A 26,919-nucleotide genomic window follows, 5' to 3' on the forward strand; every position below is an offset into this window, starting at 1 on the left:
AAGGGACAAAATCTTTGCAGTAACATCAAGGCTCAGAAGGCTTCAATGCATTCAGCATAGGTCTGCATCCTAAACGCGACAGCTGCCCTGGGACTCTGCCTGCAGGGCACTGTGCAGCTGCAGAGACAAACATGCTGCACAGTCCTGGCCACCTCTGAACAGAAAGGACAGGGAAGGCTGGTCTAAGTCTGTTCTCTTCAGCTCTCACACCTGCCCTGTCCTCCTCCTTTATCCTCCAAAGGTTAAGACCTGAAACCCCAGCAGGGGGGCTTTTTCTTCCTTTTTTAACCCTAATATCTGCCCAGCTAAGGAAGTTCACATTCATTTAGCTTTTCAATAACAGAACTTGCAAAATAAGAGTCACAATAACTAAACAAAATTAAAGTTCTTTCATTGGAGTCTATAACAGTGTTAGGATGAAGAACTCTAATATGAAGGCACAGCCTAATTAGTGGTGGCGCAGTAGATAGTGTTGACCTGGGATACTGAGGTCCCAAGTTTGAAACCCCAAGGTTGCCGGCTTGAGCGTGGAATCATTGACATGATCCCATGGTCACTGGCCTGAGCCCAAGGTTGCTGGCTTGAGCAAAGGGTCACTAGCTCAGCTGGAGCCTCACCGCCCCCATCACAACACGTATGAGAAGCCATCAATGAACAACTAAAGTGCTGCAGCTGTGAGTTGAGAGCCCTTCCTGTGTCTGTCTCTCTCTCAAATAAAATAAAAAGTAAAATGAGTGTACAGACACCTTGATGTGAAATGATTTTCTTTGTAAAAGCTTCATTCACTCATTAACAAATAGAAAGCTAAGGAAGAAGCCAATTTTTAGTGCATTTAATTTTACCTAAAATACACTGGCAGAGCCAAAAGTTATGGGGTGAGGAGACACCGAGTGTTTCCAAGTTGTTTTATCTGTTAGCATGGCAGAAACAACGTCCAGTCAAAGCTACACAGCAACCTTGTCTGGGTGCTGCAGAGACCATTCCACTCTCCCAGCTTCCTCAGGCTGCAAACCTGGCGCTTTAGTGGGCAAGACAGCATTTCCCAGTGTCCCTCACGCTAGGAGTGACCATGGAACCAAGTTCTGCCCAACGAAGTATAAGCAGAGTGCTACACACAAGTCCAAGGAAGTCAGGAGGCACACCCTTCCTGTCCCTTCCCTGTCCTGGAACGGGCCATGTGGCTGCAGCTGGAGCTCTCAGTCCAGGGCACAGGCTGCCTGAGGGGGCAGAGAGGTGGCAGGGGCTGGGTGTCCCTGATGACCGTGCAACCACAGACCCTGATGGGGACAGTCCATGCTACTCCTTGTTTTACATGGTTTATGTCTATGATATTGAAGCCCGTTTTTGTTTTCTGATGTTTGCAGCCAAATCCTAAAGAAAACACGTTGGCTCTGCTTCTTAAAATTTAGACATGCCCAATCCACCATCACCGACATAACATACATAACCCACGCACCAGGAGACCTCTGTTATTCTGTAAGTATCTGCATATTCAAACAAAGTCTCCATTGTTCCAAACCGTCAAGCTCATGCTCACGTCTGAGACACTCTCACTTATACCTGTGCCTCACTCAGGCCAAGTTCCAGCATCTCCAGGGACTTCCGGATCATGTTTGATTTCTCCTCCACCAGGTTACTTTCATCATCCTTCTTCAGACACTTCAGCGTCTCCAGTAAACTCTGTAAAATGGAGTTGTGCTCATTCTTCAGAGCCTCCAGCCCCTGGATTACTTGCTTTGTCTTAGAAATAATTTCATCCTGGGTAAGCTTCTCCAGTCTGTCTTCCTTTACGTACACCATTGTGGACATGTTGTCATACATTCTGGAATACAAAAGACAAAAATCAGACATCTCATTACAGGTTTAATTTATGTTACATCTTTTTTTTTTTTTAATATTTCATTTATTTATTTATTTATTTTTACAGAGACAGAGAGAGTCAGAGAGAGGGATAGATAGGGACAGACCAGACAGAAACAGAGAGAAATGAGAAGCATCAATCATTAGTTTTTCGTTGCGACACTAGTTGTTCATTGATTGCTTTCTCATTGTGCCTTGACCGTGGGCCTTCAGCAGACCGATTAACCCCTTGCTTGAGCCAGCGACCTTGGGTCCAAGCTGTGAGCTTTGCTCAAACCAGATGAGCCCGCGCTCAAGCTGGTGACCTTGGGGTCTCGAACCTGGGTCCTCCACATCCCAGTCCAATGCTCTATGCACTGCGCCACTGCCTGGTTAGGCTATGTTTCATCTTTAATAAGGAAGTATGTGAAGACTTTTTAAATTAACCTTTTTTCATTGATTTTAGAGTGGGAAGGAGAGGGGGAGAGGAAACGGAGGTAAACGGAGGGAGTGGGAGGTAAGAAGAGAGGGAGAGTGAAAGGGAGGGGCTGGGGGATGGAGGGAGGGAGGAAGAGGCATTCATTTGTTGATTCACTTAGCTGTGCGTTCATTGGTGAATTCCCGTGTGTGTCCTGACCAGGGATGGAAGCTGCAACCTTGGTGTTGCAGGACGACTCTCTAACCGACTGAGCTAACCAGCTAGGGCCTAAATAAACATTTTTGTAGGTAAATAATAAATATACATATTTGATTTATTACCTATAATCTATACTGTTTATGTTTTTCCTTTGCAGACCAATTTAATTACTTTTCTGGCTTATGCCTGAATTTTTTTATGAAAAGAATGACAGCAATTGAAATTAATGCCAAAGATTAAACACAACAAAATAGCCAAATAGCATTTCCAAAACACACAGCCTCAGCGAACAATATTTTCTCTGAATGTTTCCAAGATTTGCTTTTCCTGCCTGAATTGCAGGAGAGACAATAAATTCTTGGTAACATGTTTACCAGACAATGCCCTGAGAAGCAGTCAGAGCTGGAAGAAAGGAAGTCAGCAAAGGAACACGAGAGCAGTCAGAGGTGAAGGAGAAGGACCAGAGCATCTGAAACATGGGTAGTAACATGAGCACATGACCTGTACTGTAAAGACTCGGGAGGACCAGGGTCAAGCGTGCCCCCTGGGGTGGACCAGCTGAGGATGAATGCAGAACTTTTGGCACAGATCTGAAATTCAACAGTGAGAGGGGAAAGGGAAGGGAAAGGGCATATAAAATAGTGTCAGCAAAATGGTGTTGAGCCGGACCTGTGGTGGCGCAGTGGATAAAACGTCGACCTGGAATGCTGAGGTCGCCAGTTCAGAACCCGGGCTTGCCCAGTTAATGCTTCCTGCTCCTCCCCCTTCTCTTTCTCTCCCCTCTCTCTAAAAATGAGTAAATAAAAATCTTAAAAAAAATTAATGAAAATGGTGTTGAGCCTTAACTATAAACGGCATCCTGGCACGCCAAGGTCATTGGTTCGGTCCCCAGTAGGGGCACATATGAGAATCAACCAATGAGTGCATAACTAAATGGAACTAAGTGGAACAATGAGTTCATGTTTCTCTCCTTCCCTCCCTCTCTCAATCAATCAATGGGGAAAACAAACTTTTTTTTTTTTAAGTTAAAAGAAAAAAATGCTTTTTGCCTGACCAGGCAGTGGCACAGCAGATAAGAGTGTCGGACTGGGATGCAGAAGACCCAGGTTTGAGACCCCGAGGTCACCAGCTTGAGCGCGGGCTCATCTGGTTTGAGCAAAGCTCAACAGCTTGGACCCAAGGTCTCTAGCTAGAGCAAGGGGTTACTCGGTCTGCTGAAGGCCCATGGTCAAGGCACATATGAGAAAGCAATCAATGAACAACTAAGGTGTCACAACGAAAAACTAATGATTGATGCTTCTCATTTCTCTCCGTTCCTGTCTGTCCCTCTCTCTGACTCTCTCTCTGTCTCTATTAAAAAAAAAATGTTTTTAAATGATGATGACTGCCTAACCAGGCGGTGGCGCAGTGAATAGAGCGTCGGACTGGGATGCGGAAGACCCAGGTTCAAGACCCCGAGGTCACCAGCTTGAGCGCAGGCTCTGAGGTCGCCAGCTTGAGCGCGGGCTCATCTGGTTTGAGCAAAAGCTCACCAGCTTGGATCCAAGGTCGCTGGCTCGAGCAAGGGGTTACTCGGTCTGCTGAAGGCCCACGGTCAAGGCACATATGAGAAAGTAATCAATGAACAACTAAGGTGTCACAACAAAAAACTGATGATTCATGCTTCTCATCTCTCTCTGTTCGTCTGTCTGTCCCTGTCTATCTCTCTCCCTGATTCTCTCTCTGTAAAAAATAAATAAATAAATAAATGGTGATGACTGCTGAGCCTGAGCAATAGCTCTTTTATTGCCTCCTCTGGTTCTGTGTATGTTTTAACTGCCAGAATTAAGTGGGAAAGAAGGCCTGTTCAGCAGTGACGGGTGACTTCCCTGAGAGCGCTCGCTACCGGAGCCATATGGTTGCACCCACAGTCTCACACCCCCTTGGACATAAGCTCTACTTAGAAGGCAAGACTATCTGCAATGCCCTTACTGAGCTCATGGCTCTCAATCCAAGGCCAGCTCCCAGAGAGCAGGGCCTCATCTGTCCTGTTCCTCAGGACACTCTCAGACTGTCAGTCATTGCTCAGTGCACACGCACTGACTGAAGGACTCTGCGTCCAATGCACAGGACTGAACACCCGAGTCCCGGTCTGAGCACTGTCCATCGTTCCCAGAGTAGAGGAGGGACCTCAGAGCTGGGGTCCCCAGAGGACGGAGAAAATGAACCTGGCAGTGAAGTATATACTTACGTACACTTTCCAAATGACATAACCTTTATTCTCTTCTTCCCCAAACCACAGGGCCTACTAGTTGCACTCTAACCAGGTCTCAGCCTCAGGTACTGCCGGCCAGCAGAAGGCAAGCTGACACATCTCATGCACCAGGAGCTGACCGCACAGGGACAGCACCTCTGCAGCGGAGAAGGGGGGCACAGAAGGCACTCCCACTGCAGAGGGAATGCCAGCAGGGGGGACAAGGGAGGGCTGGAGAATGCACACTGCTCGTGAGTAGCTGCATCAGGCTGAGTGGTGGTAAGATGATACAGTGACAAGACAAGTGCAGGAGAGGGGAGTGGTCACAGGACACCTGCATTCTGATGGCAAAAGCCTGGGGGTGGGGATGGAAGGGGCAGGCTGTGGCCAGGAAAGGGCAGAGGGCTTCAGGTGATGCCACAGAACAATCCACAGAGATAAGAGATACACTGCACTGAACCGCAGGCCTTGGCCAGTGTAAGGATCCTTGTCTCTCCTGAGAAAGCTAAACACCCAGCAGCAACTTCCCAGTCTTTTCCAGCAATATTAAACCCAGATGGGAAAGGGAGTCTCTGGACCTAATGAGAAAAGACAGCAACTTTGTTACTGAAACCACCACTGGAAAAAAGTTACCTCTACATCAGAGTAAATCCTGCCTAATTTGAAAAGATGGTCAGTTTCATACCTCTACAGCAGTGTTTTTCAACCAGCGTGCCGCGGCAATGTGCCGTGAGACATGGTCAGGTGTGTCGTGGGGAAATTAAACATGGGTCCCCAAACTACAGCCCGCAGAGGCTATTTATCCGGCCTGCCGCCAGCCGCCTCCATCCGAACATAAACATTCCCCTCACAATCCCTCCAGCTATCAGCGACAGGAATAGTGGAGGCAAAGGGAACGCTCACTGACCAATCACCTTCTAGGATTCATCCCAACCACCAGCGATGAACCAATAGTAGGCCGCCTCTCATCCACACCCGGGAAGGTCCCCGCTCGGGCTGCCGCGCACTTATCATTGTGTGGCCGGGGCAAGTAGCTGAAGCTGCTACTACTTCCCATGGTCCCAATTTCTAATCCTGGTCAGGACTGGAGGTAAATGTTACCACCACTAGATGAAGCCTCAGCCTCAGCTGGTTATGTCTATCCTAATGGTGTATATAGATATTTGACTTTTTTCTTTTTAAAAGAGGCACCCGCAGAGGGTAATATACAATGCATCACAATGTTATCTATATTGTATATGGCCTCCGGAAGGGTCATCTTCTTTTTTTTCTTTATTTCTTTATTTATTTATTTATTTATTTTTTACAGAGACAGAGAGTGAGTCAGAGAGAGGGATAGTAGGCAGGGACAGAGAGAGATGAGAAGCACCTATCATTAGTTTTTCATTGCACGTTGCAACACCTTAGTTGTTCATTGATTGCCTTCTCATATGTGCCTTGACCATGGGCCTCCAGCAGACCGAGTAACCCCTTGCTGGAGCCAGCGACCTTGGGCTCAAGCTGGTGGGCTTTTTGCTCAAACCAGATGAGCCCGCGCTCAAGCTGGCGACCTCGGGGTCTCGAACCTGGGTCTTCCGCATCCCAGTCCGATGCTCTATCCACTGCGCCACCGTCTGGTCAGGTCTGAAGGGTCATCTTCTTAAAGAGCTCAAATCTCTATATACACCATCAAAACAGACAGAACCAAGGCCCCTGCACCCAGCTGATCATGGGATTTGAACCCACAACCTCAGGGAGAACTCTAGTATTTATCAGAATCCTTACCTAGAAAGCAAACTTCTCAATCTGACAGTAGAAATGCTCTAAGAACTTATGATGTTATACAAGTACCCAACATTTTCTAAAATTGATTTTGTCCAGTCTCTATATAGAGAGAGTATTTGCCAAATTGATTTGAACCCTCAACCTTGATGAAAGCTCCAGTATCTATTAGTGGGACTATATATATGAGGGGATACATGGGACTATATATATGAGGGGTTACATGGGACTGTATATATGAGGTTACATGGGACTGTATATGAGGGAATGTTACGTGGGACTGTATATGAGGGAATATTACGTGGGACTGTATTTATAAGGGGATGTTACGTGGGACTGTATTTATAAGGGGATGTTACGTGGGACTGTATATATGAGGGATGTTACATGGGACTGTATATATGAGAGGATGTGCCCCAGGATTTTGTAAATGTAAAATATGTGCCGTGGCTCAAAAAAGGTTGAAAATCACTGCTCTACAGGTTACAATGGTGGCTGTAAAGAAGGGAAGAGAGGGCAGCTTTGTTTAATGTAAAAAAGAAAAAGGGCCTGACCAGGCGGTGGCGCAATGGATAGAGCGTCGGACTGGGATGCGGAAGGACCCAGGTTCGAGATCCCGAGGTCACCAGCTTGAGCGCGGGCTCATCTGGTTGGAGCAAAAGCTCACCAGCTTGGACCCAAGGTCGCTGGCTCGAGCAAGGGGTTACTCGGTCTGCTGAAGGCCCATGGTCAAGGCACATATGAGAAAGCAATCAAAGAACAACTAAGGTGTCGCAACACACAACGAAAAACTGATGATTGATGGTTCTCATCTCTCTCCGTTCCTGTCTGTCCCTGTCTATTCCTCTCTCTGACTCTCTCTCTGTCTCTGTAAAAAAAAAGAAAAAAAAAAGAAAAAGGGCCCTGGCCTAGAATAGCTCAGTTGGTTAGAGCATCCCAATATGCCAAGGTTGCAGGTTCTATCCCCAGTTAGGGCACATACAGGAACAGATTGATGTCTCTGTGTCGGACTGGGACGCGGAGGACCCAGGTTTGAAAACCCGAGGTCACCAGCTTGAGCGTGGGCTCATCTGGTTTGAGCAAGGTTCACCAGCTTGAGCAAGGTCGTTTGAGCAAGGGGCCACTTGGTCTGCTGTAGCCCCATGGTCAAGGCACATATGAGAAAGCAATCAATGAACAACTAAGGTGTCACAACAAAAAACTAATGATTGATGCTTCTCATCTCTCTTTGTTCCTGTCTGTCTGTCCCTATCTATCCCTCTCTCTGTCCTGTAAAGAAAAAAATTAAAAATAAATAAATAAAATCAATAAATCTTTTTAAAAATTTTAATACAAATATAGTAGTGGTGAACTCTGACCAGTGGCACAGTGGATAGAGCACTGCCCCAGAGCCCTGAGGTCCTTGGCTTGAGCCCAGGTCTGCCAACTAGACTGCAGGATCACTAATCCTGAGGGCACTGGCTCAACCCCTAAGGTCACACCAGTTAAGTTCAAGCCCTGGTCGGGTCACATGTGAGAAGCAATCAATAGCACAACTAGGTGGAACAACTTGTTGATGCTTCTCTCTCTCTCTCTCTCTCTCTTTTTTTTTTTTTTTTTTTTATGCTTCTATCTTTCTCTGTCTCAAAAACTACTGTGGACAGCCCTGGCCGGTTAGCTCAGTGGTAGAGCATCAGCCTGGCGCGCGGAAGTCCCGGGTTCAATTCCCGGCCAGGGCACACAGGAGAGGCGTCCGTTTGCTTCTCCACCCCTCCCCCTCTCCTTCCTCTCTGTCTCTCTCTTCCCCTCCCACAGCCAAGGCTCCATTGGAGCAAAGATGGCCCTGGCACTGGGGATGACTCTTTGGCCTCTGCCCTAGGCGCTAGAGTGGCTCTGGTCGCGGCACAGCGACGCCCCGGAGGGGCAGAGCATGGCCCCTTGGTGGGCAGAGCTTCGCCCCTGGTGGGCGTGCCGGGTGGATCCCAGTCGGGCGCATGCGGGAGTCTGTCTGACTGTCTCTCCCCGTTTCCAGCTTCAGAAAAATACAAAAAAAAAAAAAAATACAGGAAAAAACAAAAAACAAAACTACTGTGGTGACAAAAAAAAAGGGCCAACATGCCCCCAGAGAATAGGGGGCATCATGTAAATAGAAACATAAACAAGAATGGCTTCAGACTTCTTCAAGAGCAACACTGGAAGCAAAAGGCAACTAAATGCCTATATAATACAGTATTTCAATTGTTATCTTACGAATGAGATAATAACATATTTTGAGTTTATTTTCGAAGGAAGAAATTGATATAATGGGTAGAAGTTAGAAGGAGGGATATAACAACTAAGCAAAAAGAATAACTTTGTAAGTAGTGAGTCCTTTCTTATACGAAATCTGTCTATAGACGTCACAAATGTATAATACCACCGTAATATAGGATGTTAACACTGGGGAAAACAGTGCAAATATGCAGGAGGTCCTCTGTACTATCTGTGCAACTTTTCTGTAAATCAAAACTAGTCTAAAATAAAAAATATTTTTCAAATCTACAAAGAATACCAAAACATACATGTATTAGTTAAAAAAAAAAAAAAGCCTGTCTGATGGTAGCACAGCTGATAGAGCATCGACCTGTGACGCTGAGGTCCTAGGTTCAAAACCCCAAGATCACCGGCTTGAGCACAGGCTCATCGACACAATCCCAGTCGCTATCACAAGCCCAAAGGTCACTGGCTTGGCCTGAGCCTCCCGGTTAAGACATGTACGAGAAGCAGTCAATGGAAAACTAAAGTGACACAACTACAAGTTGAGGCTTCTCATCTATCTCCCTTCCTATCTCTCTTAATTAATTAATTTACAACAATAACAACAAAAAAGGAGCCCTGACTGAATGGCTCAGTTGGTTAGAGCATCGTCCCAAAGTGCAGAGGTTGTCGGTTCAATCGCAGTCAGGGCACATACAGGAACAGCGCGATGTTCCTGTCTCTATTTCTCCCTTCCTCTCTCACTAAATCAATAAATAAAGATTTGAAGGGAAAAAAAAAAAAAAAGAATGTGGTGCCTGACCTGTGGTGGCACAGTGATTAAAGCGTCGACCTGGAATGCTAAAGTCACCAGTTCAAAAATCCCAGGCTTGCCTGGTCAAAGCACACAGAAAAACCAACTACTAAGAGTTGATGCTTCCCACTCCTCTTCCCATTCTCTTGCTATCCTCTCTCTAAAATTAATAAATAAAACGTTAAAAAAGCCTGACCAGGCGGTGGCTCAGTGGGTAAAGCATCGGACTGGGATGCGGAAGACCCAGGTTCGAGACCCCGAGGTCGCCAGCTTGAGCGCAGGTTCATCTGGTTTGAGCAAACAGCTCACCAGCTTGGACCCAGGGTCACTGGCTTGAGCAGGGGGTTACTCGGTCTGCTGAAGGCCCGTGGTCAAGGCACATATGAGAAAGCAATCAATGAACAACTAAGGTGTTGGAATGCGCAATGAAAAACTAATGATTGATGCTTCTAATCTCTCTGTTCCTGTCTGTCTGTCCCTGTCTATCCCTCTCTTTGACTCTCTCTCTCTGTCTCTGTAAAAGGGGGGGAAAAACACGTTAAAAAAAAAAAGCAATAATAGGTCTGAATGCACAGGGCGAAGGACAGCCAAGAAAGAAATGGGGGGGGAGGGAAGAAATGTGAGTTATTCTGACAGTTCCTGGCTGGCAAATGCAGTGCCTACAGACACAGCAAAAGGAAGCAGAGAAAAGGAAGATGGAGGGAAGAATACAGAGGGCTTCACCTGGCAAGGATTGGAAGCAGAACATGGCATTTGAGATGTTTTTCCAAGAGATACGTGAGCTAACTAACGGGAAACTGGCAGCCAGCTAGGCCCATGCCATCTCTACACACAAGCCCTGATGAGCACTGGGCATGGAGGGTCCTGCCCCAGAGGGAGGAACATGGCGAAGCAGACAAGAGCCTTTGTGAGCCTGCAAAAAACAACCCAAGCTTACTGGGGGGAAAGTGCAGTTCAATCCACAGTCTGAATAAACCCAACGCCAAAGGTGATGGTATTAGGAGGTAGGTGTGCCTCTGAAAGGTCATCAGCAGAGCCCTAATGATGGGATTCGTGCTCTTTTAATAAAGACTCCCAGACTCCCCACACCCCCTTTGCCACATGAGAGTACAGCAAGACGGCTATCTGTGAACCAAAGGCAGGTCCTCATGAGACAAAATCTGCCAACATCATGATCTTGGGCTTCCCAGAACTATGAGAAATACATTTCTTGTGGTAATTTGTTACAGCAGCCCAAATGGATTAATACATTCAGTACCATGGAATTCAAGATTACAGAGTGTGTTGCGAATTAAATGATAAAAAACTTAAAATATGAAAGAATGACCCATCAATACCACTCCTGGGTACACACCTAAGAATAATGAAAACACACTTACATAAAAACTTGCAAAAACTAACAATATAAATGAATATATCCAATTGGTTTAAAAATAATTGAATTAAAAAATACTTGCCTGCCCAGGCAGTGGTGCAGTGGATAGAGCGTCGGACTGGGATGCAGAGGACCCAGGTTCGAGACCCCGAGCTCGCCAGCTTGAGCCTGGGCTCATCTGGTTTGAGCAAAAGCCCACCAGCTTGAACTCAAGGTCGCTGGCTCCAGCAAGGGGTTACTCGGTCTGCTGAAGGCCCACGGTCAAGGCACATATGAGAAAGCAATCAATGAACAACTAAGGTGTTGCAACGCGCAACGAGAAACTGATGATTGATGCTTCTCATCTCTCTCCGTTCCTGTCTGTCCCTGTCTATCCCTCTCTCTGACTTACTCTGTCTCTATAAAAAATAAATAAATAAATAAGTAAAAAAAAAAAAAAAAAAATACTTGCCTGACCAGGCGGTGGCGCAGTGAATAGAGCGTCGAACTGGGACACAGAGGACCCAGGTTCGAGACCCCGAGATTGCCAGCTTGAGCGTGGGCTCATCTGGCTTGGGCAAAAAGTTCACCAGCTGAACCCAAGGTCGCTGGCTTGAGCAAGGGATTACTCGGTCTGCTGAAGGCCCAAGGTCAAGGCACATGTGAGAAAGCAATCAACGAACAACTAAGGTGTCGCAACGAAAAACTAATGATTGATGCTTCTCATCTCTCTCCATTCCTGTCTGCCTGTCCCTATCTATCCCTCTCTCCTGACTCTCTGTCTCTGTAAAAAACTAAAAAACAAAAAAAGGTCCTGGCCCAGAAGCACAGTTGGTTAGCATCATCCCAATGTGCCAAGGTTGTGGGCTCAATCCCAGGTCAGGGCACATAGAAGAATCAGCCAATACTGGCCCTGGCTGGTTGGCTCAGTGGTAGAGCATCAGCCCGGCATGTGGAAGTCCCAGGTTCGATTCCTGGCCAGGGCACACAGGAAAAGCACCCATCTGCTTCTCCACCCTTCCCCCTCTCCTTTCTCTCTGTCTCTCTCTTCCTTTCCCGCAGCCAAGGCTCCATTGGAGCAAAGTTGGCCCAGGCGCTGAGGATGGCTCCATGGTCTCCACCTCAGGCACTGGAATGGCTCTGGTTGCAACAGAGCAACACCCCAGATGGGCAGAGCATCGCCCCCTGGAGGGCATGCCAGGTGGATCCCAGTCAGGAGCATGGGAAAGTGTGTCTCTCTGCTTCCCTACTTCTCACTTCAGAAAAATACAAAAAGGAATCAGCCAACAAATGCAAAACAAGTAAAACAACAAATCAATGTTTCTCTCCCTTTCCCTCTCCCTCTCAAATTTAATAAATGAAAACTTTAAAAACTTGTAAACAAATGCTCCAAAAGTAAAATGGTGGGCAAATGTAAAACTTGTACAGATATTTTGGCATTATCCATAGTAGCCAAAATGTGGAAACCACCCAAATGTCCATTCACTGATGAATGGATAAACAAAATGAGGTACAGTCACATATGGAATACTACTCGGATATAAAAAGGAACAAAATATAGATCCAGGCTGCAACACGGATAACACTGTTCCACCTCAATGAAGCCAAACAAAAAAAAAAGCCACACAGTGCATAATTCCACTTATCTGAAACGTCCAGAGAAACCGAAACCAGAACAGTGGCTGCCGAGGGCTGGAGGAGAGGGGGTGGTAGTGACTGCTAATGGGTACAGGTTTCTTTCTGGGTTGACAAAAATGATCTAGAACTAAATGCACACCCACCCCTGTAAGTTTTTTCATATGTGAATCATATCCCAGTAAAATATATCCAGAGTTTTTTTTAATTAAATGATACAAATCAAGGAAAACAGCCTGACCTGTGGTGGCGCAGTGGGATAAGTGTCGACCTGGAATGCTGAGGTCGCCGGTTCAAAACCCTGGGCTTGCCTGGTCAAGGCACATATGGGAGTTGATGATTCCAGCTCCTCCCCCCCCTTCTCTCTGTCTCTCCTCTCTCTCTCTCTCTCTCTGTCTCTCCCTCTCCTCTCTAAAATGAATTAAAAAAATTTTTTTTTAAATTAAAAAAAAAAAAAACAAATCAAGGAAAACAAAACACAGAGCCCCACTTGGGGACCTGACCTAATCTACGTTAGCTTTCTCAAGGAATCACAAGAAGCTTCCTGTCTGTCTTTTATTCTACAGCCTCCTTTTGATAAACATTTTGTTTCTCAAGCCCTCTTCAATGGATTTGGAAATTTACAAATACATAATATGTTACTATTGGAACTAAAAAGCAAACTGATGGTAATATTAGTAGTGAAAATGTACATATTTTCTGGCTCTGAAATTTCAGGGAAAAAAATTATATAGTAAAGAATCCAGGGGCCTGGCCTGTGTTGACGCTGTGGACAGAGCAACGACCAGAACGCTGAAATAACTAATTCGAAACCTCAGACTCACGTGGTCAAGACATATATGAGAAGCAATCAACAAACAAGTGAAGCAACTACGAGTTGATGCTTCTCTCTCTCTCGCTCTCTGTCTCCCCCCTCCCTCTAAAAATCAATAAATAAAAATTAGAAAAAAAAATCAAGGGGAAATACAACTTACTAGAAAATAAGTGAAAAAAACAAACAAACCAGTAATTCCTGCCTGACCGGGCGGTGGTGCAATGGATAGAGCGTCAGACTGGGATGCGGAAGACCCAGGTTCGAGACCCCGAGGTCGCCAGCTTGAGCGAGGGCTCATCTGGTTTGAGCAAAAGCCCACCAGCTTGAGGCCAAGGTCGCTGGCTCTAGCAAGGGGTTACTCGGTCTGCTGAAGGCCCGCGGACAAGACACGTATGAGAAGGCAATCAATGAACAATTAAGGTGTTGCAATGCGCAACGAAAAACTAATGATTGATGCTTCTCATCTGTCTGTCCCTGTCTATCCCTCTGACTCTCTCTCTCTCTCTCTCTCTCTGTAAAAAAACAACAACAAAAAACACAGTAATTCCTGAATTTTCACATGTCCGGTTTTGTTCTGGTGGAGGTAGGATAGGGTAGACAGCAGGAAAGAGGGTGTTATTCCCGCCAGCTTATATAACATATAAGAGCAAAATCCAAAAATGGTCTCCTGGAGTCTCAAGGTTTTTTCAAATCATGACATCTTTGGATAAAAATACAAATGTCATGCCCCTCTGTAGCTCATATTAGTGAATTATTTTATTTTCTAAATATAACACCATAGTGAATACTGAATATATCTTATCCAGCAATATACACTGCCCACTTTTCCCAACTAAGAATCACTGTTCAAGGGAGGATGGGCTCCCCCAAGCACCTCCCTCTGGGCATGAACTGCAGCTGAAAAGAGCCCTCACTTGATGGAAATATTATGACACATCATTTTCTGCTAGTGCCATTGTGACTCTTCTGGTCTAATCTTCCTCTAGTTTAATCCTTTCCTCAACTCTTCTAAACCTGAATCACAGAATGAACTGAATGAATGAATCGTACTGGCCTAAAAAAAAAAAATCACAAATCACAAAAATACATAAAGTAAATGTGTTAAAATGAAAGACTCCATAATTACAGCCTCTATTCTGAATCAGTTTCCATCTTCAGACCATCAGCCGCTGGATAAAATAAAAGCACAGCCTGGCCGCCTGGTGCTTCTTCTGCAGGCGCCCTTGCATGATTAGAGGAAGGAAGGCAGTCAGTACTCTGGGTTCTTCCCCCACAGCCCCTGCTCAGGAGGTCACCTGCGGGTCTGTTTCAAAATCAGCCATCTCTAGGTTTGCAGATCCTTTTCCTAGCCACATCTCTGCTTTCAGGAAGAGCTGACTCTGCCTGTCACTGTCAGAGGCCACATCTGAGGAAAGAGCTAAGACCAGACCCCCCACTGCTGGGCAGGACTCCTGGCCAGGCCTGGGAAGAGGACTGAGGTCATTTAATTTGCCTAAGACCAAAGACCCATCTCTTCAGATGCATTTTTTTTTTTAAGAGAGAGGCAGGGAGAGAGACAATGAGACAGTAACACTGAGCTGTTCCTGTATGTGCCCTGACCAGGGAATGAACTCTGCACTCCAACCAATCAAGCTACCTAGTCAGAACTAATGGTTTTTTATTATTTCTTGATTAATTTTTAGAGGGAGAGAGAGGGAGGAGGGAAAGGAAGCAGTCATTTTTTGTTCCACTCAGCCGTGCATTCATTGGTTGCTTCCTGTGTGTGCCATTAGCGGGGATTGAACCCGAAACCTTTACATTTTAGGATGATGTTCTAACCTACTGAGCTAACCAGCCAGGCCCTTCAGATACAAATTTTAAACATGAGACACTGCAGGGAAGGGTGCTATGTGAAACTAGGAGCACCCACTTTTTCCTAAAACAAGGTGAATAAGCCCAAGTGATGCTGACACCTCTATTAGGAGTCCCTGGCTGAAGAGCAGAAAGGAACAAGCTTCACAGGACAGAGACGAAGAGAGCACGCACAGGGTGGAGTCTAATGCAGAAGAACGCACAGAGTGCACATTCTGTGGAATAGAGAACATTTGTACTTCCAAACAGAAAAATGTCAGCAGGGTAACGTAACACCGAAAGACTAAGTTTATGTAGTTAAGTGGTAACTAATGACACATATATGAAATAATCTTCTTCCCTAACTAAAGACAAACAATTACAGAAATGATTTTTTTAAAATCAGCTCTCTCGTTAGAGAGGAAAGGGAAAGAGGGACAACTCTCACTCACATTTTTACATCTGTCCATGTCATGAGTTTTCCCAAGAGAACATACATTTTTTAATGATTTAAAACATGAACAGAGAAGACAACAGAAAACAGGAACCATAAAGGGAAAAAACTGATAAACTGGACTTCATCAAAATTTAAAACTACTGGGTGCAGTGAGGTAGAAGAGAATAAAAAGGACAAATGTCTAATGATGGAAAGAGACCTGACACAATATGATGTATACACAATGTATTATAGAATTGGACACCTGAATGTACATAATCTTATTAACCTATGTCACCCCAATAAATGTAATAAAATAAAAAGAAAAAGGTCTACAAGCATTGATTAAACAAAGCATCTAATTTCCTTTTTAAAAATTTTAAAAGGCACAGTCAAAAAAATTTATTGAGCCATAGATTGGGAAAAAATATTTGCAACCTATTTATCTGGCCAAAGACTTGTACTCAGGCCCTGGCCGGTTGGCTCAGTGGTAGAGCGTTGGCCTGGCGTGTGGAAGTCCCGGGTTCGATTCCCGGCCAGGGCACACGGGAGAAGTGCCCATCTGCTTCTCCACCCCTCCCCCTCTCCTTCCTCTCTGTCTCTCTCTTCCCCTCCTGCAGCCGAGGCTCCATTGGAGCAAAGATGGCCCGGGCGCTGGGGATGGCTCCTTGGCCTCTGCCCCAGGCGCTAGAGTGGCTCTGGTCAGGCAGAGCGACGCCCCGGAGGGGCAGAGCATCGCCCCCTGGTGGGCGTGCCGGGTGGATCCCGGTCGGGCGCATGCGGGAGTCTGTCTGACTGTCTCTCCCCGTTTCTAGCTTCAGAAAAATACAAAAAAAAAAAAAAAGACTTGTACTCAAATATGTAAAACACTCCTACAGTCAACACTAAAAGGACAAACAATCCCAGTCTGCACATAGGCGAAACACTGCACAGACACTCGCTGAAACAGTATACAGAAGACCTACAGGCTCATGAGGAAGTGCTCACCGCCACAGGCGCACTGACCCTGTGACAAGATGGCACAACACAGCCCTGAGAAAGACTAAGATGAAGATGACAGCACCAACCGCAGGAGAGGACAGGGGACAACCCGAACACTCACTCATTGTGAGCGGTAGTGTAAAATGTACACCCACTTTGCCAAACTGACAGATTCTTTAAACGTTCTCCATACAGGGACCCTAGGTGTATGTCCCCACAGTCCTGTACAAGAATGAGCGCCCCCATAAGTGCAGCTAGAGAAGAGGGATGAAACTGTGGCAGACCTGTACAGCAGACCCCTCCTCAGGAATAGCGGAGCAGACACCACTGACACATACGACAACATGGACGATGCTAAAGTATTACACTAAGCAACAAAGCTGGATGCAAAAATCACACTGTACAATCTCATTCATATGAAATTCTAGAACAGACAGAAATAACCTATGATTATAGAAATCAGAAAGGACAGTATTGCTGGAGAAGGATGACTGATGGCTGGCAAGGGGCCTGAGGGAACTTTCTGGGCTCTATTTTGATATGCATTCATCAAAACTGAATTGAGGCCTGACCTGTGTTGGCGCAGTGGATAAAGCGTTGACCTGGAAATGCTGAGGTCACCGGTTCAAAACCCTGGGCTTGCCTGGTCAAGGCACATATCGGAGTTGATGCTTCCTGCTCCTCCTCCCCCCTTCTGTCTGTCTGTCTGTCTGTCTCTCTCTCCTCTAAAATGAATAAATAAAAATAATTAAAAAAAAAAAAACTGAATTGACAACCTGACTGGTGGTGATGCAGTGGATAGAGCACTGACCTGAGCCACTGAAGTCCCAGGTTCAAAACTCTGAGGTCCCCAGCTTGAATACAGGTTCATTTGGCTTGAATGTGGGGTCACCAACTTAAGCGTGGGATCATAGACACGATCCCATGGTCACTGACTTGAACCCAAAGGCTGCTGGCTTCAGCTCAAGGTCGTTGACTTGAGCAAGGAGTCACGGCCTCGGCTAGAGCACTTAGGTCAAGGCATATATGAGAAGCAATCAGTGTACTACTAAAGTGATGCAACTAAGAGTTGATGCTTCTCATCTCTCTCCTCTCACTCTCTTTCAAATCAGTTTTTAAAAAAATCTTTATCTCCAACCTAAATCAGTCTTGAGCTCCAGCCCTGCATCTCCAGCTGCCCGCTGGTACACCTGGCCACCCACAAACACTTCAAATTTAACCCATCCATAATCAGGCTTGAAGTCTCCTCCCTCCTCACCAGCCAGTGAGTCACCCAAGTTGACAAATCATTCTAGATGCATTCCTTCAATAAACATTTATTAAGTGTCCATGGCAAGCAGTAACAATGAATGCAATAGGTAAAAATCCCACCCTCATGGAGACTATGAAGTAGAGACAGAAAATAAGGAAATAATTAAGTTAACCATATGGTAATAAGAAGTGCTGAGGAGCATGTGGGAAAGTAAGGTCACTGGTGTCCAGAAAAGGGATGTACCTTAGAGAGGGCCAGCAGGAAGATGAGGGACAGAGATGGGGGCAGGGTGCCATGATCCAATTTATGTTTTAGTAGTTTGCTCTGGCTGCCAAGCCAACACTGCTCATCCCTCTCTGCCAGCCTGCAACCCCACCCTAACCCCAGTCTACTTGCTCCCTAATCAAGGCCCCTCTAAGTCATCTGTTCCTCTGTTCCTACTGTCACTGTCCTAACTCAGAAGCTCTCAGTCCTCGCTTGGGGTTCATGACTTCCTATCTAGTCTCATCTCAGTTCAAAGCACCTGCCGAACTACCTAAGCTTTTTTTATTTTTAAAAAGTTTTTTAAATGTTTACTGGTTTTAGAGAGCAAGGGAGGGAGGGAGAAATAGAGAGGGAGAGAGACAGGAATATCAGTCTGCTCTTGTATGTGCCCCAAACAGGAATCAAACCGGCAACCTCTGCACTCATCGACAGCACTACTCAACCAAGCTATCTGGCCAGGCCTACTTACACTCTTTCTCAAATGCCACCATCTCACTCCCTGAATTCTCAAGTCTTCCTTCCCACACTCAGGATGAAAGTAACCCCCAGGCATGTTGTTCAAGCCAGTATTGATCTTGTCTCTCCATCTCACCCATCCCAACACTCCCCTCACTGCAGCACCTCAGGGCTTAGGTCCTGGAGAACCACTGCCAATTTGTACTTTTCTGCCAGTCTCTAACAGGAATCACCCCTTAGGGCACTTAGCACAGTCCTTAACCTAATCTGTGGTAATCATCCATTTCCTGTCTCCTCTCCAGACTGTGAGCTCCTAGAGGACAGCCAATGTTTTATCTTTATACCTCCAACTGCTCATTAGCACATCACCTCTCATTCAGCTGGTTCTCAATAGACACTTAAGACCATATTTTCACAATCCTGAGATGCTCATCATTTCTACTTTATGACCCAATGTCTGACACTTAAAACTCAAAACACTTAAAACTTAAAACTGAAAAGAAAAAAAAACAAAACTTAAAACTGTACTTCTATTTAGATCAGGAGTCCCCAAACTGCGGCCCTCTGAGGCCATTTATCCGGCCCCCACCACACTTCCAGAAGGGGCACCTCTTTCATTGGTGGTCAGTGAGAGGAGCACATTGACCATCTCATTAGCCAAAAGCAGGCCCATAGTTCCCATTGAAATACTGGTCAGTTTGATTTAAATTTACTTGTTCTTTATTTTAAATATTATATTTGTTCCCATTTTGTTTTTTTTTTACTTTAAAATAAGATATGTGCAGTGTACATAGGGATTTGTTCATAGTTGTTTTTTTTTATAGTCCGGCCCTCCAACGGTCTGAGGGACAGTGAACTGGCCCCCTGTGTAAAAAGTTTGGGGACCCCTGATTTAGATAGTACTGATCACTTTGTTACATGAAGTCCTCTTTCTTCTTATATTCCACTTATGTTTTCAGATTATACAAATCCTACATTTTATTCAACTTTTGACTTTTTCTGTTTCTACTTTTCTTCTTGCACAATTGTTTAAAGACAATTTATAGCCCTATACAGAAAGGTACATATTGACTTACCTATTTTTTTTTCTTTTTCTTTTTCTTTTTTTTCAAGGTGAGAAGAAGGGAGATAGCAAGGCAGGTTCCAGCACGTGCTCAGACCGGGATCCACCCAGCAACCCCATTTTGGACTCATGCTGGAGTTTGGAGCTGTTTTTAGCACCTGAGGGTGATGAGCTCCAACCCAGCCAACCTCAGCACCTGGGCCACACTCAAACCAATAGAACCACTGGGGGAGGGGAAGAGGGAGAGAAGGGGAGAAGGAGGAAAGGAGGAAAGGAGGAAAGGGAGAAAGGGAGAGGGGGAGAAGCAAATTGTCACTTCTCCTGTGTGCCCTGATCGGTAATCAAACCCGGGATGTCCACTTGTCAGGCTGACGCTCAGTCCACCAGCCAGGGCTGACTTGTCTATTTTCAACGTTATGAAACATACTTCGGAATGTATGATTTATTTAAGATACTATGTGCCCCTCCCGAGTGGCATTTTCTCCCTCCTCCTTGCTGGAGATAATCACACTGTCCTGATTCCCATGCACGTCTTTCTACCTTTACTATATAATGTCCACAGTGTTTTTAGATGGCACTGCCCAGCCAGGTGAAGGAGCCAGGCGCAGTGAGGTCACCACCAAGGGCCCTCCACGCCCCTCAGAACACCACAGGGATGCTAGGCTCCACTGCACCATGATATTGCATTCTCTGAGGTGGAGACACTGACTCTAGAGAGTGACAACCCTCCCACCTAGACTACTATTTAGTATCATTGTATTCTTACAGATACTTAGGAAGCAGAACAATGGATCAAATTTCCCACTCTAAGGCTTGTTGTCAGTCCCTGAAACAGGAGGTAAATCCTGAACTCCAATAAGATTATGAGACATAAGGAGGTCGTTCCAATTTCCTAACGGGGTTTTCACTGATTACAATGTATTCTGAGCTAATGATTCTGATCAATGGCTTAGTCATGCTGTACCAAAAAAAAAAAGGCCTTTGGGGGTGGAATAAAAAAAAGCCTTTGAATTTAACGAGTGCAAAGAATCAAAGAACCAACTGCCCTTCAACATAGCACTTAAAGTAGTGTACCTCACACTTTTTAAGAACATCATTTTGCAAGTACTCCCTACCAAATGCTTCCTGTGTCAAGTCTTCACGTATTGTTTAAATAACAAAACAGCAATCAGCAACAAGACAAGATCTCTAACACAAAATAACCTGGATCTACAAACCTCAAGTTATAAAACTATCCAATCCACGGGGCACTGATTTTTCTTTTTCTTTCTTTCTTTCTTTCTTTCTTTATATATATATATATATATATATATATATGCGCTTGATTTTAATATACGTATTTCAGGAAAGAGGGGCACCCAATCTGACAACCGAGCATCCCAGGCCCGGGGCTGCTGCAGGTGGATCGCCCGCTACGCTACGCGCCTGGTGATGAAAGGGATAAAAGACCGGGGTCGCGGAGGGGGCGAGGTCCGGCGGCCACCGGAGACTCCGCGAGCGTGACAGGCGCGCTGGCCCGCCCAGGGCGGTGCCGCGGGAGAGGGCGGCGTCCGGAAGGAAGAGGGAGGACCCGGACAAAGCCCAGCCGGCCCGGCGTCCCCCGCCCCGCGCCCCGCGTTCCCGGGGGCGGACCCCTCCCCCGGCGCGGCTCCCCTGGAACGCGGCTGTTCCCGGAACGGCCGCCCCCGCACACACGCCCGCCCGCGGCAGGGCCGAACCCGGGATGCGGGGCCAAAGATTCCCGAACCCGAGGGGACGGGCTGGGGCAGGGAAAGGGAACGGACGCGGACGAGGACCCGCCGCACTCACCGTGCTGCTCCTGCGGGCCGCGCGCTAGCGCTGTCACTCGGAGGCCCCGGGCGTGTGCGCGGAGCGGGACAGCGCGGGCCGCCGCCTCAGCTGCCTCAGGCACAGCGCCGCGGTCACGAACGAGGGGCGCCGACGCGGCCTCCCTGCAGCATCCTCGGCCGTCCGCGCGCGCTGTCCCCGCGGCCGCCCCTCGCAGCCGCCGCCTCGCGCCCCGCCGGATCCGGCACAGCCGCTCGCGCCACGGAAAATGGCGGCTCGGCGTCCCTCCCCCGGCTCGGCCCCGCCCCACAATGCCGCGCGCCTCGTTACGTCACCTGCCCCGCCGCCGGGGTGGGCGGAGGGGGCGTGGCCACTCCTGCTCCCGGATTGGGAATGCTGTCTGCAGCGTGCCTTTCTTCAAGTGCGATGGGTCCCTTTGAGTCTTTCCAGAACTGCAGGGGGGGCTTCCGCCCGCTTGCCCGCCCCAGGAAGGGTCCTGAGGGGCTAGGATAACCGGGGGCCCTTCTCCGAGACCTGCCCAGACTCCCCGCTCCGCACGAGAGCGCCGCAGGCTGGCTAGAGCGGAAGGGGTAGAAGCTTAACCGTTAGTGTCTGGCTGGAGCGGAGATGCCACCCCGCGCTGTCCCCCCGCGGCAGCCATCGTCACTTCACAGCCCTAGCTGCAGTGTCACGACCTCCAACCCGGTCAAGGGCATCACTGCAGGTCAGGGAGCCTGCTAGGCTCATTCTGCTGCACTGCCGGCTACGCGGGGTCTGACTCAGCAGCCCGCCGGGAAGAGACGGCGCGCTGATTCAGTTGGCAAGGCCCAGCTTTCTTTGTCTGCCACCAGCTTGGGAAACCTTACCTCACCCCCCAGCCGCCTGCAGATGTCCCAAGTGCAGGGCTCCGTGGCATTGTTAACCAGAGGGGTTCCTGTGCCAGTCCCCCACCCCTAACTTGCTTTTGAACAGGCTGCCCCCTGTTCAGATGTTCTCATCCATCACCTGCAATCGTTTTAATCCTTCGTTAATGCAACCACCGGAAAACAAGTGCTGCTAGGTTTTCACAAGGAGGTCCATTAGTTTAAAAATGCAAAGGTCTGCTAAAAACAGAATCTCTGTGGTGACACAGCAGTTACTGGGCTGAGGGAGAGGCAGTGACTCAGTGTCAAATAACCCCTCCACGCTCCCTTAGTGATTCAGCCACACTGCAGTTTGGATGTCACCCACTCTTCACAACCACCTGGGGCTGGGCGTGGCAGCTGTAACCAAAGCACTCTGGAGAAGAGAAGAGCAGGCTACCAAGCCTCCTTTCTCTGTCTGTGACTGGGCTCATCAGTAACTGTCTCCAAGCTAGAAAACCGAGATGCTTATGCCCTCATCCCATGGATGGCCAACCTCTTTAATGTTGCTATAGCTTAACCTCTCTCCATCTCCACTGCTGCCACTCAGTTTAGGCCTTATTATCTCGTTCTTTTATTCTCTCAGTAAATATTGATTGAGCTGCAGTGGCCCCCATAATAGTAGCCAAGACACACTGGTAAGCCTGACCTGTGGTGGCACAGTGGATAAAGCGTCGACCTGGAAATGCTGAGGTCACCGGTTCGAAATCCTGGGCTTGCCTGGTCAAGGCACATATGGGAGTTGATGCTTCCAGTTCCTCCCCCTTCTCTCTCTCTGTCTCTCTTCTCCCTCTCTCTCCTCTCTAAAAAAAATGAATTTTTAATTAAAAAAAAAAAAGACACACTGGTAAGCAGGATAGTAAGGTCCCCATTCATACAGTGCCATGCAGAGAATTTGGGTGAGATAATGCAACAACCAGAGGCCAGGTGAGCAGAGGTAAACTCTGAGGCAGGCAAGTCAGCAGAGACCTAAATAATAAGAAGGAGCCTACTGCACAAAGGCGGAGGTGAGCACTCCATGTAGGTAAAAGTCCTCAGGCAGGAGTGAGTCTGGAGTGTGGGGAAAAGAGGCAAGGCTAGTTCATCCATCACATCCATGACCCTCCCAAGTCTGGAAAGGCTGCAATGCACCCATCCCTCAGGGCAGCGGACCAGTGCCCTCCTCACCCAGGGTCCCACACTGAGTCAGTCTAGCCAGTGCCCGCTCTGCCTGGGCTGCTCTGAACGTCCTCAGCCCCTGTTCATCCTATGACCCTCCTGGCAGCTCTGAGGGAGGCTTATGCTGTGCCTGTTCCACAGATGCTGCAGCTGAGACCCTGTAAGCACCTTGGTCTGTTGGCTGCTTCCTGGAAAGGGACCAGGTTGGCTTTAGGAATCAACAGAGCCGCGCCCCTCAGGCCAACACTAGCAGAGCTGAGGGGTTAATGCCTTTGTGGTGGGGAAGCCTCAGCAGAGCCTCTCAGGGGCATAACTGGTCCCCTTGGCCTCTATGGCTTCTAGCCATTCTCAGCACCTGTAATCCTGTCTGCACAGAAACTCAGTGACCACAGCAGCCCTCATCCCTTGCGTTGGCACGAAGCACCTCACACCCATTTCTCAGGCCCTGCCCCATCTTACAGATGGAGAAACTGAGGCTACAAGAGGGCAAACTGACTGCAAGGCCTCAACTCAGAGGTAGCCATTGGACCCCACTCCAGTGCCCACTTCGCTTCAGTAAATAAAGACTAAAAGCTTTACTCGCATTCTCAGCTCTGGAGAATAGATTCAGGAAGAGGCTCTTAGAAGGGCCTCTGGAAAATTTCATTTATTGATTCATTCTAGAAGCTGCTGACCCATCAGATATAAATCTTTTTATTTCCCAGGACTGCACATCAACCCAATCACATCCCAGAATGCCTTTGGTTCCCCCTGCTTTCTCATTAGCTCTAAGTCTGCAACCCATCAGAGTGTGTTTCCTACGGCCGCTGTAATGGATGACCACAAACTGGGGGCAGGTTGGGAGGGGGTGGGATTAACATCACAAATTTATTCTCTCGCTGTTACGGAGGCCAGAAGTTGGAAACGAAGGTGTGGGCAGGGTTGGTTCCCTCTGCAGGCTTCAGGGAACCTGGTGGCTCCGTGAGTTCCTTCACTTGAAGATGCATGACTCCAGTCTCAGTCCCTACCTTTATATGGTCTTCCCTTTGAAAGTCTCTGTATCCACCCTAAATCCATGATGATCTCACCCTGATATCCTGAATATAATTACATCTGCAGAGTCCTTGTTTCCAAATAAGGTCACCATCCTAGGTAAAGAGGGGTTAGGATGTGGACACACATTTTGGGAGCCACTACTGTTGGTCCCTCCAGAGAACTAGCTGGTCCACCTGTCTTCAGGAAGCAGACTGTGATGCCCTGTTTTATGGGCAAATGAAGCACCAAAGTTATACATACAGATAGACCATGGTTCTGTTCTCAGGGGCCTGTGAACAGGGAGGAAGAAGGAAGCGAACTGTCCCCAGCTTGTCTTGGCCCATGCTGTTTGGGGACCCCTGACTTGGCTCAGTTGCTGCCGCACCAGCTCTCACCTTCTCCTGCCTGGCCTGGCCCCATTCAGGGCTCTCTGTGTTGGGTCACACACGCCTACCTCTCTCTCTGGACCACAGAGACCCCTGGGGCTTGTGCCCACTGCAGCAGCCCTACCTGCTGGAAACTAATGTGAGCCATAATGGCTTTAAAATTGTCTGTTAGCCACCTGACCAGGCGGTGGCACAGTGGATAGAATGTCGGACTGGGATGCCAAGGACCCAGGTTCGAGACCCCGAGGTTGCCTACTTGAGCGCGGGCTCATCTGGTTTGAGCAAAAGCTCACCAGCTTGGACCCAAGGTCACTGGCTTGAGCAAGGGGTTACTCGGTCTGCTGAAGGCCCACAGTCAAGGCACATATGAGAAAGCAATCAATGAACAACTAAGGTGTCACAATGAAAAACTGATGACTGATGCTTCTCATCTCTCTCTGTTCCTGTCTGTCTGTCCCTATCTATCCCTCTCTCTGAATCTCTCTCTCTGATTCTCTCTCTGTCTCTGTAAAAAAACAACAACAAAAAACCACAAAAAAAAACATAATGAAAAAAAAATTGTCTGATAGCCACCATTAAAAGAAGTAAAAATAAGCAGGTGAAATTAACTGTAATAATACACACATATATATTGTAGTTATTGGTTTCTTCAGCACATTTTATCATAAGTTATTTTTTTAAATTGTGGCAAAATATACATAACAAAATTAACCCTTAATTATTTTTTCACTGATTTTTTTTTAAAATAAAGCAAGTAAGAGAGAAACATCAATTTGTCGTTCCACTCATTCATCCCATCATTGATTGGTCCTTGTATGAGCCTTGACCAGGGAAGCAAACCTGCAACGTTGGCCTGTTGGGACAACACTCTAACCAACTGAGCTACCTGGCCAGAATAAAACTTACCATTTTAGCCACTTTAAGTGTATATAGCTCAGGGACATTAACTACATTCACATTGTTGTACAACCATCACCACAGGACTCTGATGACATTCCAAACTGCAATTCTATACCCATGAAACAATAACCCTCTTTCTTCAGCCCCAGCATCCACCATGTACTTCCTGTCTCTATGAGTGGGTCTGCTCTAGGGAGCTTGCATCAGAGGGACCACACAGTACTTGTCCTTCTCTGTCTGGCTTACTTCACTTTGTCCTTATTTTTATTTTATTTTATCAATTTTAGAGAGAGAGGGAGGGAGGGAGACAGAAACATCAATGTGTTGTTCCACTTATTTATGCAGTCATTGGTTAATCCTTCCATGTGCCCTGAGTGAGGATCGAACCTCCAACCTTGTTCTCTCAACAAATATTTACTGAGCTGCAGTGGTCCCATGATAAGAGCCAAAACACATTGGAAGCACTTGGCATATGGGGACGATGCTCCAACCAACTGATGTGCCTAACTGGGGCTGACCTATTTAACTTTATGGAATGCTCTCTGGGTTCATTATATTGCCTTCCTTGTGAAGGCTGTTTAGTGATGTTTTCCTGAATCCAATATACCCTAAGTATTATTGCAACACATAATCTATATAAAAAATTATGAGTGAAAGAGTTCACATTCCTACCTTCCAGGGATACAGCCTCTCAAATCCCCTCCTCAACTCACAGCCCCAACCAGCCTCCACTGCTGCCCAGCCCATACTCACATTCGGAGCTCTAGCCTCCCAGGACTTAAGTAGGAAGACTCCCCCACCATGGCACCTGCTGGGCTAGCACTGTCTAACAGAAACTTCTGCAGTAATGGAAGTGTCCCACATCTGAGAGGTCCATTGTGGTAGCCACTAGGCACACACAGCTACTGGGCATTTTAAAGGAGGCTAGTGCGATGGAGTGTTTCATTTCACTGAATTAACTGAAATGTAAATAGCCACACATGTTTGGGTCTCGGAACCGGACACTTTGTAAGAAGCCAGGAGGCCCCCTGGCAGTGATCAGATGCGGCCATCTCTTGCTCAGGGTCTCACTGAACCTCCCTGCATTCCAGGAAAAGCAGCCTCTGTTCGATGGCTGCGAGGTCCTCACCCATCTTTTCCCTCCCTCCCTCCCTCCTCCCCCCTCCCCCCTTCCCCCTTCCCCCACCC

The 26,919-nt window shown here is 47.2% G+C and overlaps 1 protein-coding gene across 17 annotated transcripts in view; it reads right to left on the reverse strand.

The window, feature by feature from the left end:
- The window catches only part of KLC1 (kinesin light chain 1), a 60,431-nt gene extending 38,765 nt beyond the window's left edge, over nucleotides 1-21,666 (reverse strand). For 16 of the 17 annotated variants that reach the window (XR_010731189.1, XR_010731188.1, XM_066274973.1 and 13 more), the window contains exons 1-2: nucleotides 21,393-21,666; nucleotides 1,561-1,822 (exon numbers count right to left, since the gene is read on the reverse strand). Coding sequence is in view for 15 of the 17 variants with exons in the window: in XM_066274973.1 (XP_066131070.1) it covers nucleotides 1,561-1,821 (261 nt within the window). In the remaining 2 variants the exon portion in view is untranslated. Of the gene's footprint in view, nucleotides 1-1,560; nucleotides 1,823-3,145; nucleotides 3,234-21,392 lie in introns of those variants that run through there. The other variant, XM_066274960.1, reaches the window with a different exon arrangement.
- Between the last annotated feature and the right edge of the window lie 5,253 nt (nucleotides 21,667-26,919).

The sequence above is a fragment of the Saccopteryx bilineata genome, chromosome 4 (genome assembly GCF_036850765.1).
Source record: "Saccopteryx bilineata isolate mSacBil1 chromosome 4, mSacBil1_pri_phased_curated, whole genome shotgun sequence".
NCBI lineage: Eukaryota > Metazoa > Chordata > Mammalia > Chiroptera > Emballonuridae > Saccopteryx > Saccopteryx bilineata.